Source organism: Scomber scombrus, chromosome 17, assembly GCF_963691925.1.
Source record: "Scomber scombrus chromosome 17, fScoSco1.1, whole genome shotgun sequence".
Lineage (NCBI taxonomy): Eukaryota > Metazoa > Chordata > Actinopteri > Scombriformes > Scombridae > Scomber > Scomber scombrus.
Window position 1 is genome coordinate 23,099,941 of NC_084986.1, and position 13,934 is coordinate 23,113,874.

General features: G+C 38.1%; 1 protein-coding gene across 3 annotated transcripts in view; it reads right to left on the reverse strand.

Moving 5' to 3' along the window:
• The window catches only part of LOC133997520 (E3 ubiquitin-protein ligase TRIM9), a 50,597-nt gene that overhangs the window by 21,343 nt on the left and 15,320 nt on the right, over positions 1–13,934 (reverse strand). For all 3 annotated transcript variants that reach the window (XM_062437132.1, XM_062437131.1, XM_062437130.1), the window contains exons 2-3: positions 5,595–5,690; positions 2,057–2,179 (exon numbers count right to left, since the gene is read on the reverse strand). In XM_062437132.1, coding sequence (XP_062293116.1) covers positions 2,057–2,179; positions 5,595–5,690 — 219 coding nt within the window. The remainder of the gene's footprint in view (positions 1–2,056; positions 2,180–5,594; positions 5,691–13,934) is intronic.

A 13,934-nucleotide genomic window follows, 5' to 3' on the forward strand; every position in this document is an offset into this window, starting at 1 on the left:
GCCAGCAGAATGTGAGCCAGCAGTTAAATCATTAAATCAGTTAGAGATACGCAGCAAATTAATATTTATTCATGTAAAAATAATATTGTTTTGCTTATTAGTCGTCTATAAGCAGTTATTATTCTCGGCTTCATCGCAGCCCGCAGCTCTTTGCCCTCTGGCTAAATCTCAGCCTGCAGATAATGACAACAGCTGTCCTTGGGGCTTCCGTCCAAACACACCCTCTCATCCCTCGTCCTCCCTCCCTCCTCCATCAGCCAGACGGTCAGTCGGTCGGTGAGCACGTTGAGGCTGGGCAAGCGTCCATGTGATACACTAAGACTTAGGAAACCCCCGGCGCTGGATTAACAGAGCGGATGGAAACTGAACTGCCAAACAGACGGAAATCATCTGAGCTGAGAAATGAAAAATGAAAAATGAATCTGAAGAAGCATTGAAGGCCCTGAAAATACATTTTCCTAATCAGTTAATTAGGTTCTACATGCGCACGTTATTATCTGCCATGCTGAGAGCGGTGTCGGTTCTTTTACATGACAGATATCTGTGTTTGTGACTAGTCTGTGCTCTTATTTGAAGCGGGTGTGACTGTGATGGAGAAGGTTCATGTCAGGGATTTCCAGTCTAAAAATCAGGCAGGTAACAAGTAGGCCTGTCATTATAACTACTTTTGAGGGACGATATATTGTCTCAGAAATAATCGCGATAAATGATATTATTGTCATTTGAAGACCATTTTATACCACTGATATAATGATAATATAATAGCATAATAATGCAGGGGGTGGGGGTGGGGGTGGGATTGCAGAGTGGGCGCTTCACTTCTGTAAAACTGCTATTATGGGCCAAGACTGAGTTATTTACCTTTAATTCCATATAAGCGGTGCTGATCGCTTCTGCAGTTTCCACTCAGAACGTGCACAAAGTCTTTAGGTCAGGTGTGTTGGATCATAAACTTTTACTTTGAAAGGGGCAAAAAATCCTGCATCACACTGTTGATCGCTTGTACTCACTTTATTGACAATATTTCAGTGCTCAGACCCTCATCAGGCAAGATTCATAAAGTTTTGTTTCTTTGGTCCTTTGACTGTGTAAAACTCAGAAGTCAAATCTGATCAAACCAAATCAACATAATCTTGATAAAGCAGCTTTTTGTCTGTTTTTCTTCTTATTCCTTCAGTTGGATGTTTGCTCCTCACTGTGCAGAATGATGTATGTGCAGTTTGACACTAGAAGGCTGTTTTTACGTTTATCTGCTGAAAGTGGAAATCTGAGTTTAAAGGGTATGCCTCTGAGTATGCCATAACAAATAGTTTGGAGCCAATCATGATCCAGTATTTAATTTCCACAGGGGTGATGTGGAGAGTTGAAGCCTCCAGTGCACTGATAACAGAATATTAGATCCATTCTGTATTTATTCATTTTTAATGAGGTAGAAGGAGAATATGTAATTTTAATGATTTTAACAAGATAATTTTACTTTTTTTGTGGAAAAACCACATCAGATACAATTCATTATTAAAACCAGAGTATTTTTTATACTTCTTAAAACAAGTGTGGAGGGGATCTTTAACATTTAAAACCTAGTTTCCAGAAGCTTCGCAAAATCTAATCTACTCAAGCTTTTGCTGATACTGTAGACTGAGATATATATAACAAAGAGATACAGCAGGTTATTATAGTCATGTTTGGTGGGAGAAGATAGACAGATGGATAAAGGAGAGAAACAGACTAGAAGACAGGTAGGGAACCACATACATCAAATATCCTGCTTGCTTCAGGCAGGAAAGACAGTTAATGACTTTACTTAGTAATTAATTAGAGAAATTAAGAGCTTGGAAAGGTATTTACAGTATTAAAAATGTGCCTTTGGACATGTTTAAAGGCTCCCTGCAGAGTATTACTGCACAGAAAGGTCAGATGTTAAAGGTACTTATGAGGAAATCAATGAAACATTACTGAAAGGCCCGTTCTCTTCTACCTCTTCTTCTTCTTCTTCATGGACGTGCTGCTGATTTCTCAGCTTCAAGCCAAATAACAGAACCACCAGCAGTCTCACCTTTAGTTTGTACTCCTTCTCCTTGGTGACTTTGGTGAGCAGTTTGGCTTTCTGTCTAGTCAGCGCCTCGATCAGAGAGTCACACTGAGCCACGAGGCAGGCTTCGAACTCCACGCCGCTTTCCTGAACACACACACACACACACACACACACGCACAGGGACAAAAAAACAAAGTTAAAAAAGGAAAGTGAACGCTGCGTTTCTGACACCACTTTCTGTGGCACTTGTGTCAAATGAAGCTACTTCTTTAAGGTGCTCCGAAGCCAGGAGTCTAAAATAGATCTGTTGGTGTGTTTTTTCTTCATTTTAGAAATCAAGTAGCACAGAGCAACTTTGTGTTTGTTACTGATATGTTAATTTTTTTTCAGCCGGATCTATTTTTGGATCGTCCGCACAAACATTAGAAAACAGTCTTAATTATTCAAAAAAATAGAGCGCAGACCAAAACATAGCCAACATCCCATCTACCATCTATACAACAAAGAGAGATGCTAAATATATGTTAAAACACATATAACTGATTACTGATTGAACTCATTATAAAGGAGTCATTTATATGCACATCACATAAAAGACAGCACCAATGATAAAAGAGTAACGCCGGCACACTCAAAGATATATTTCATATAATTTGATGTGCTGATATGTTGATCATTCTGTTTCTACTCTTAGAGATGAGATATATTTTTTTAATAATGGTTGATTCATTTGAGATGTTTATGACTCTGGGCAGGTTGATTGATTAACCACACCTGCTAACATACAGCCTGCCAGCCAGTGTGTGTGTGTGTGTGTGTGTGTGCGTGTGTGTGTGTATGTGTGTAACATGTGTGTGTGTTCACTTTTTAATACATTTTGAATTGAAGAAGATCTTTTCAAGGTGTTTATAAGGTTTTTTTAAATCTATTTTAACCTAGTTTTTTTACTCTTATATTCTCTTTTTTTTCTCTTTTTTTTAAACTTTATTTACATATTTTATTTTTTATTTCTCTGTTTTTGTTCCTTTATCGTTTTTATACCTTTTCTTTATGTTGTTCTCAGTCTACATTAGTCTGTCTTATTATCAGCTTGTCAATCAACTGTGAAGCATTTTGAATTACATTAATCTTTATGGAAGGTGCTGTATAAATAAAGTTTGATTGATTGATTGTGTGAAAACATTAAACGTCAAATTGAATTAAATTTAAATTGTTATATATTTGACAGAATTGTGCAAATTCTGTCATATATAACAGAATGAACCATGTTATATATAACAGAGAAACCAAGTCAGACCTGTCAGTTTTCTACAAGATCATGAATAAAGCTTGAAGCTTTGATTTGTGGTCTGCTGCACGTCTCTGCAGTCTCTCTGGGTTAGTCCGTCTCCACTGCAGCTACTTACAGTCTCCTCTCTACAACAGCAGAGGGAAAGCCCCTCTGCTCTGTAGGTCTGTATGCAGTCACTGGCAGTTAATGAGAGAAGGATCCACTGGGGCGTCTGATCTGAGCACAGAGCTCACACGATGAGGAGATGAGGTCTTAGATAGTAGTGATTTCTAATCAAGCATCCTCCACTGAGTTTAAAATCTGTAAGAGGATGAGCGCTGGATATTCTCTCTCTTTATTCCTCATTTTTCTTTCTCTTTATCCATCCATCTCTCCCTCTCTGAGATGCTGCAAAGTACTGCTGAGAGGTTGTTTTTTTTTTTTTTAACTTAAATGCAATCCTCTTCATTGTGCTATAAGATTGTTAATGCCTGCTCACAGTGCTGTGGTTGACAAAATATGACAGCACGGACAGTGTGTGTGTGTGTGTGTGTGTGTGTGTGTGTGTGTGTGTGTGTGTGTGTGTGTGTGTGTGTGTGTGTGTGTGTGTGTGTGTGTGTGTGGCTGCATGACTGGCAGATGCTGCGGGAGAGATCAGCTGCACAGCAATGCTGTCCACAGGGAAAACACACACACGCACAAATACACACACCCACACACATGAATACACACATCCACACACACGTCACCTTTGGCAGACATGGTTTGTTTTAGTATTTGGTGCCAGACTAAAAATAAAGTTATGATTCAGTGGATTTTTGCCTCCCTGCAGCACAAGGTGAGTCAAAATGTTTCCGTGTTACTGATTCATATGAAGCTTATTGTCCATTTGTTAAAGCCAGAGTCTTATTTAACCTAAAAACATCAGTAGTGATATGTAGTTGTACATATGGAGGTAACCCTGACTCTATTAAATCCTGAGGCAGCTGCTTGATTGGCTGCGAGCTAAAAAATGTTTGGCTCTCCACCTCTCTAAAGGAAGTTCTCCCCATATCATTATGTCATCTATCACTGCATTCCAAAACAAGTGAACATTTTCTGACCTGCCACCTCCATAAATAATTTCATTATACATCCTGCAGTTACAAAGCAACATCATCATTCAATTGGCGTCGTGTTTCTGTCCATATGATGAATGTAAGTCCAATATTCCCTCTCTTTTAGCTCTGTTTCTATTCTCTACTAACTCCTGAGGGAAATATCTGGCTCTTTAGCTGCTAAATGCTCCACAGTGTTCACCAGCATTACATTCATCTTTTGTAAAATACTAAAGTAAACATAGCTATTCATTTTGAAAAAAGAAAGAATATATTAAATAAATAAAAAAAACATATTCCTTTGTAGAAATGACCTATTACTGTAGTTTACAATGCAGTTTAAACAACATTATAAAGAGTATTATATATTATAACATTATTTGTCAGGTAGATTTTTGAGGGGAATTTATAGAAAAAATATATAACAACTTTTTTAGTTAAATAATGTTTGTTTGGTATATTTCAGTGTAATTGAAAGCTATTCTATATACAATAAAAAAAATGGTCATGCTAATTTAGCGGAAATCCAATGGTGTCGTAATTTAAAGGACTTGATTTAACCTTTGACCCTCAGAGGTTTTGCAATGCTACAATAACACTGAGCTGCTTCTGCCTTTGCATATGAGAGACTACAGTATTCATTCACACCAGAAGCCACAAGAGCTTACTGGTGAAGAACACCTTAACAGAGGTTGCTGTAAATGTTTCTGTTCTATTTCAAATGAGAACAATCTCATTCTCCCATGTGTATTTTCATTGAGCTGAATTATAGCAACAACACGTTCCTGCTTCAGCATGGAGCCTGGCTCCAGACCTCTGACACCAACACCCACATGGACTGGTGCAGTCTGTGGATCATCTTCAGACTCTCCTGAGCTTAAAAGGTTTCAGTGTCATGACAAATGCACTTTTATTTTGTAGTTGAACTGCATGCTGGGCTACTGAGGCTACTGTAGAAATAGATATCTGCATCTTCAGAGTAAAATTCCACCTATTACATTGATTGTATGTGATTGCTAAAAATAATTAATTCATCCATCAAACTCTACACTACATTATCTTAACATCACATGACATGTTGTAATCTACAGCTGGAAAGATGGATGATTATCGAATGAAATAAGAAAAGTATAAAAACATTGTGTTTTACAGGACAGGATTCATCTGTCAGGTTTCAGTGATAGAAGCTTACCTGTATCTGTTGGAGCATGTTCTTCAGCTGAACCAGGAACTCTTTGGCATCTTTAGCTTTTTCAGAGACACCGTTGAGGGCCTGAGAGATCTGGCACTGTAGGGACACAGAGAAAGAATATATATATAGCAAATCATCTAAAAACTGTTACTTACGAGCCATATCAGTCATCTTAAATACTTTGCTGAGTATTTCATTCGCCCTGTAACAACATTTTCATTCCAGTCAAATTCACACAGAGCAGTACCTTCCATGTGATAAAGTTTAAGACATTTTTTAACACTTAGTTGAAAGAAATAACCCCTTGACAGTACTGGAAGACGGCGACAAAGAGAAACATTTCCAACAAGTATGTTTAATTAATAAAGCTTTGTAGAGTGAATGGAGTGGATGTGTTCGTGTGTGTCTGTGTGTGTGTGAGTATGTCTGTGCCGGTGTGTGTGTAGCTATGTGTTTGTATTTGAGGGCTTAGGGCTTAAAAAATGTTGTCTTCAAAAAAAAAAAAAAAAAAAAAAACATGCTATGAAAACTAAATAGCAAAAATTCCAGATGTATCAAATATGATACAAAACAAAGCTCATATATTCAAAGTATTATTTAATTCATTTTTTTAAAAATATTTGTTAAGGTCTGTTAAACACTCCAGTTTCAAAGCTGATTCAAAAATAAGAAATATTTGCTGTGTCGGGCTTTACCGGGTTAAAAAAAAAAAAGACATAATAATCTTTTATAATCCAAGAAGATAGCAATCATATTTCCAAAAGAAAAGAAATCCATTTTCCAAAAGCAAAAGCTGAAATTACAGACAACAAAATACAAATACTGACATCACTTCCAAGCAATAATTTACACATCACCGCTGCCAAAGCCTACTCATGATAAAGCTTGAATGGCAAAACTGTTCAACCAGTGTAACCACTGAGGGTTTGAGTCTTTACTTACACATCAGTTATGTAATCATTTAACCCAACACAACATTCCCCATGGATGCTCACATGATGCCTGATCCCAGTCTACAGCAAAGTCCCCAATACCCCCTTCTCATAGGCTGAGAATGCTTTTTCTTAATAATGGGGGTTGTCTCTATTAAAAACTAGAAATGTCTGAGTTCAGAAACACTTGTTAGACATTTGGTCCTCCAGCAAAACCATCACAGTGAAGAACTCCAAATCCATTACAGCACTGGAAAATGTTTGAATGCAAACACGATTTAGCAGCTTTAAATGGAAAATATATATATAGCATAAGTGATGCTAATACTGTAAAAATTAGTTGCCAAAAAATATCATTTCAGCATGAGTCAATGAATGTTTGGCTTTCAGAGCAGCAAATATTTTGCCAGCACATGCTGAGTACTGAGACTAATGGGCCTAACTGTGTTTGATCCTCACTAAATAGTTTCTATATATTCTCTCCTAAATGGAGCACTCCCCCCTTAATTGTCTATCTAATTTCCATAGAACAGCCATAGGGGATGCATATTTTGAATGTTTAATATTCTCTATATCAACAGCTGTAGCCTAGATTACAGCACCTATCTGCTACTGATCTGATGAACTTGATGAAATTGAAGTCGGAGAGCACAAATGACTAATAAGACTAGATTAATGACCATATTAAAAAGTCTTGTTGCCTGTAACAAGTTTGCTTCCAGAAATGAAAAGTAAGCAATGGGGACACTTTATATTTGATATTCACACACTTTACATTTTCAATAATAATTTTTTTTAATAATATAAAAAAATGGAATTAATTTGCATCTTGAAAGCTAAAGGAATAAAGTGACAGTGAACAGACAGCTTAATGTAAAGCCTATCTTGGTCCCACAGCTGCTAAAATGGCTAAAATGAAAAGGCAGCAGTTACTGCTATAAACACAGTTAATTAACATGTTTACCCTCTGCAGCCCTGCTCCTCCTCTGCTTATCTGAAAGGCCTCGTTTAAGTCTGGCAGACATAAAGTGCTCCGTATACAGAATAGAAGACCATCAACAAAAATAAATGGTTGTGCTCACATCAGCCAGTCATTTGAATAATGATCCTCATATTTTCAAACTTATTATAAAATGTTTCTGGTGGCATATATAATGTGTCCCTGAATGTAACTTTTACAACATATTTTAAGTGAGAGGGATGAAAAGTTTTGGTGGGAGATGATTTAAAATCTCTGCAATATGTTCAGTTTGATTGAACTGAGATTAAACAACTGAGTGTGGCAAAGAACACATATTTAACATGCAAGCTGAATATTAAAACTGAAGAGGTAGCATACAGGAAAAAGGAAGAGGAAACTGTATGAACTAAGCCACAAAAAAAATCTATGGGATGATCCAGATGGTCTTTAGTTAAAACAGTGAGTGTAAAGGAAAGATATGCATACTCTATATATCTTTATACCTCTGTTTATTCCAGTCAAATACATAGCTCACAGCTTAGGGAGATGGTCTGCGTGTGTGTGTGTGTGTGTGTGTGTGTGTGTGTGTGTGTGTGTGTGTGTGTGTGTGTGTGTGTGTGTGTGTGTGTGTGTGTGTGTGTGTGTGTGTGCGCGTGTTTGTGTGTGTATGTGTGTGTGTGTGTGTGCCCATCAGTCACTGCTAAATCAGAAAAGACAGGACAAAGGAAGCACACACTGTTACACACATGCCAAGCTGTGATGAATCTGCTCCACTCTCGACACACCCACAAGTCCCACCTGCTCCCCCTCCTCCTCTGAATACACACACACACTCTCTCTCTCACACACACACACACACACGCACACAGATAACCAGAGGGCAGTCTGCAGGAGGACAAGTTAAAGCGTTGCCTCCTTTTTTTTTTGTTAGTAGACATCATGAACAACAGCTGTATTTGCCGCCTGGAGCAAAGGTCAGACTCATTGTGATCATCCTATTGTTTGGAATTCTTTGCATTATTACATTTGCAAATGATATGCAGTGTTTATACTGTGAGCATTTGCACATTTTCAGTCAATATCATTATTAAAATCCACAATGTTTCACACTCTAACAGATATTTCAACTAAGAATATATTTTTTTCTTATTCTTTATTCTAAAATGTCATGTGTAGTTCTCTTCTTCTACTTTTTGACTGTTTTGCACCACTACATAAAGGCACATTCCTATATATGCAAACCTACTTGACAATAAAACCTGTTTCTGATTTCTGATTATGATTCAAAACTTAACTTAACCAAGTTTTTCAAACTTAAAATGTGATGCTGAAAAGTATCAGCACTAGCAGATATATAAGATTCCAACAGTCACAAGCTCGTCTTCTGTCTTAAAACTGCATGAAAGTGCTGAACATGTAAATACAGGGTAACAGATGAATCGTTATGTAATCACATAATCATTATTTATGAATGGTTGAGTAGCACTGGTAGCAGTAAATCTAAAAAAAAAAATCATAAAATATCATCATAGCTTTTATTGATTAGCAGGACTTGATCATTTATAGTATCTCACATGCAAATAACACATTTTTATGTATATGACTATGAAGAGATTAGGATTGTGTGAATTACAAAGCATATATATTATAGGAAATGTAATAATTAGTCAAAATTACTTATGTTAAATCATAATCAAGTAATAATCAATTAACCATGTATTAGTGTTGATCATTATAAAATTATTTCCTTCATCTCAAACTCAAATCTATTATAATATAAAATAAAATGTCTAACTGCAAACAGTCACTGAACTGTATAAATAATCCTCTCTCCACATCTCCATAATACACACTCCACCCCCACACCACACAGCCCACACACACACACACACACACACATACTGATCTTATCACTGTCCATCCCTCTCCTGGTGCACGTGCTGTCCGGAGTCAGGAGGAGGGATGTGTGGAGGTCATGGTTCACAAATCAAGCCAACCCCTTCTGTGGAGCTTCTCACTGTTCCTCACCAAGAGGCCATCTGGCCCAGCAAGCTGTCTGGCCTATGTGTGTGTGTGTGTGTGTGTGTGTGTGTGTGTGTGTGTGTGTGTGTGTGTGTGTGTGTGTGTGTGTGTGTGTATGTGTGTGTGTGCCAAGATGCTAACAAGGGGGATGACGGATGTGCCATACGAGGGTTGTCCTCACACATCCTCCTCCTCTCTTAATTGTGCGTTGTGATTTATTTAACTACGCCGCTGTTCATCGGGTCAAAGTTCTGAGCTCCACACCTCCTTCATTTGCTCATTGATTGTTTTGACCCAGTAGTTCCTTTTCAGAGTTGAATGTATAGCTGGAGCATGTCCCAGCATGCATTGGGTGGAAGGCACACAGACACAAAGAAGAGGTCGCCGCTCAGCTTCCACGTGCAGCTCCAGGCTGTGTGGTGGTTTTCAGCGCAGCGGGAAAATTACAGGTTATCTTCTTCTTCCTTTATTAAAGTAAGCGTCACATTGAGATGAAAATATCTGCTCCATGAGAGACTTGGCCAAGCATTTAGCTTTTAGTTTCAACAATAAATAGAATAAATACAACAGACACACACACTACAAAGGAGCAGACATAATCCACAGTTGGCCAGGCTGCACGTATGAGTTTTAAAAGCAACCAAATGAATAAAAAAGCAACAAAATGGAAACAAAGAACAGGGGTGCTATTTATTTTTTGATCCTTTGAAGCTGACTTGAATTCAACAAGACTAATTCACTCTGACAATTTCAAGTCGTTCTGTACATAAAAACAGAAGAGTAGGAGTGCTACCTCAAACTATTGAATAAATTGTCTAAGGACTGAAACAACATTGAGAATAGGAAAACACCAAGGCACTCATTTTGGATAAAATAATAATCCTTCTGTACATAATTATAAATGGAAAAGGCTGAATGTTAACTGTAAAAGTTATTTTTGTCCAACTGTGCCATTACTTGAGGACCCAACTTCATAACCCCCCCAACAGTTGTTAATTCAAAAATGAGGTATAATTTCATTTAAATGAGACCTATTGACCATAATGTTTTTTTTAAAAAGTGTAAAACATGTGATAAGTTGAAATGAAGTTGGCTGAAATGTTCTTAAATAGAATTGGGTGATCATTCATACCTTATGCTTTATAACAATCCAACCAAACTTGGTCAATTTGACAAAAGTTGCACAGTTGACAGTAAGGCAACAGGATGATTAAGAAAATCATGACAGTGATATATTATGTCATATAATTTTAGTTTTTGGCCCAGAATTACAGCAGAAACAATGAATATAAATTTGTGCATCACACACATTTAGACTCTTCAAAATCTTAAAGAGACTGTTCCATTCATACATGTGGGGAGTCAGCCAACTCTGCCATGAATCACATATTCTTTGGGCCCATATTTGGGTCCAAATTGCAGAAGACTGACCAACTTTTTTCAGCATATTTGCTCAGTGACCAATGTTCATTGGAATTGATGGGGTGTCACTTTAGATCACTGCGTCCAGCTTTCTAAATAGATCTGTCGCTACTACTCAAAGATACCCATATTTTAGGGACTCCAATTAACTTGGATGTACTATACATGCAACCTCTGACTGCAACAGTGTACTGTTGACCTGCAGTCATTCTGACCTTGAATACTGTATTAGTCTGATAGCTTTTATACCAGACTTACTTAACATGTAACATATTGTAATGTCGAGTGTATCAGTTGCCTTCAATTTCATATTTAACATTTGTGTTTCTAGCTGAAATGACAGATTCAACACCAAGGAGATATATATATATATATATATATATATGTATTTTATATGTATTTTACAAACATCTGTTCTGGAAGATTCCTTTCCAGCTGCTTTATTTTGACATGAAAAACAGGATATTTTGTTATGAAGTAATTCAATTTCAAATTATTCAATGTCAGGTAGCATAGCCCAGCAGCTAGGCACACTGTCCTGTAGCCAAAACAGCCACATGCCGTCACTGAGGCACCAAACTCATTAAGTCTGGTGGTCTAATTAATGAACTCTAAGTGAGCAGATGTTTAACTAGATTACAGCACTGATCAGTATGTTGCAGACATCAACAGATTGATGCTTTTTATTTGTTAATGTGTTAACCTTAAAGACCATCACGTAACAGCTGTTCTGTTTGCAGAAAGATGAGTTTTTACTTGACCCACAAAACAGTGCTGTGAAATGACATCTTTATTTAAGACATGGATTGTTGTTGTCTTGGTGTTTCTGTTGTTCAGGCTGGTTAAGGAGTCATGGGAATTCAACATAGCTTGTTTTGGATGGTTTCCTATTTAGTTTTATTGAGACAAAACAATGTTCATGTTGAGATACTGCTTTATAAAAGCCAGAGTACACTGCCAGCACAATATCCATGTCTAAATTTGGCCACAGTCTCAATGTGTCAACCTACAGTAGAGCCCAGTGAAACTGTATGTAGTGGTGTTGAAATGTGACAAGTCTACCCTGAAGGAAAAAGGACCAGTGGTCAGCGAGGCACTGAAGAGATTTGGAACAACAGAGAAGCACGGAAACATGAGAAAACCAAGAGAAACAGGCAATGGAAAGCAAAAAAATCAAAAGACGATAAGACACGCAGTTCCCCTCAGCCGGGTTTGACACACCTGCAGAGCAGAAAACGAACATTCAGAAATTCAATTTCTCCAGTCCTTTTGTTTCTTTTGTTCTCCTCCCCTTGACCTTTTTCATTCTTTATTACTCCTTCAAATGGGAGTGTCATTTTTCTCTTTTCCCGCTGTCAGCACCCTTCAGAGACAAGTGCTATTATCTCATTATCTTATTATGGGAGCGATGGAGGAGCATTTATTCAGTCTGTGACATTCAGGGAGCACAGTGACATTCACGGAGGGACAACTGTGTTGGTTCACTGGTGCGTTTCAACTCAACAAATAGCAGGATGCTGGGGAGGAGGCAGGGAAACAAATGCAGGAGGTGAACTGCTCGCGGCACCAGTGTTTGAACATCCAAAGAAGTGGGAATTAAATGTAGTTTCTTGGCCTTTCGGAAACTTTGTTGTGGAGCCACAGTTACCTTGCATGGCAGCTGGATTCACAAGATCACGACATCATGTACCATCGGTGGTTTGGACCAATCAGTATCAGAATCTAGCTTCCTTGCAAGGATAGATTGTGATAGACGGATCCATCGACCAAGCCACCTATCACCTACCAAGTATATTTTTAAACTGTCTGCCCTTTTCCAAACAGTTCCCATGTATGAATTCTCAGATGGTTCAGCGTAACAAACCATCTGGTGCGTCTGGTTCAAGCAACAGTGCTGTGAGTAATCACAGAGAGACAATGGGGGTTACTGTGAGCCACAGGAAAACAATAGGCCAGTTTGTGTGTTTGGCTGTCAGCGTGTGTTAGGCATCAGCCCAGGTTGATGGTGGTGTTGACCTTGTCAAAATGATACCCAGGGGACACCCAGAGGAGCAGGAGGAGGCGCCAGACCAACTCATTTACCTCCCCTTTTTATTTCCTCTCATTTGCATTTATAAGCCTTCACATCCTCTTCAATCTCTGTTTCATTTCCCGTAGACCCTTCTTACCCTCTTATCTGTTTGACCTCCTCAGTTCTGGTTTTGACTTGTATCTGCTATGTTTTTGAATGGATAATATACAGCAGTTGATTTTTCAGCATTTTAAATACTAATTGCAAATAAAAATCTCCTAAATATGTAAATAGTACTCTACTTTTTCCTTTAAATGTCCTGCACAATGGCACTTTTGTGATGGAGAAAGCAAAAGAACTGACATCCTTGTGCACAGGCGCAGAACCTCCATCGAGGTTCCAAGTGAGCATAGCCGATACTAGAGAGCATGTAAAAACACTGTAGATCCCTGATTGGTCACAGTCACAGAGAATCATCGCTTGACATGACACATCTTACAGTGGAAAATGAATGAAGGAAAAGGAGAAACTATAACTGTTTCCAGAGTAAATCATCTGTTGAGTGTTTGATGGTTATTTATTTGTGCTTTAGAAAGTCACCACCATGAAACAATCAGAAAATATCATTTCATTTCTCCCATTCACTGGCTGTTCTCTCTACCGAAATCCAGGAAAGCAAAGCGAATAAGGTCAAGTAAAGTAGAGTTGAGTCGAGCCATTACCATATAGTGGAAACACAGCTTTAATCTGTTTCCTTTGAGCTGTTACCACGGTAACCACCAGTATCATAAAATCAACAGAACTGAACACTTAAGGTTTACAATGGAAACTTTCAATGGCATCTTTGGTTACATGTTGCTCTGGTCATTCAAGATCCATTGCCCGGTGTGAGAGACCGTTGAATCATACCACATGAAGAGCCAAAGAGAATCTGTAGCAGACTGCAGGGTTACAACTAACAGACAGGCAGCTGCCTCCACAATCTGCACTCT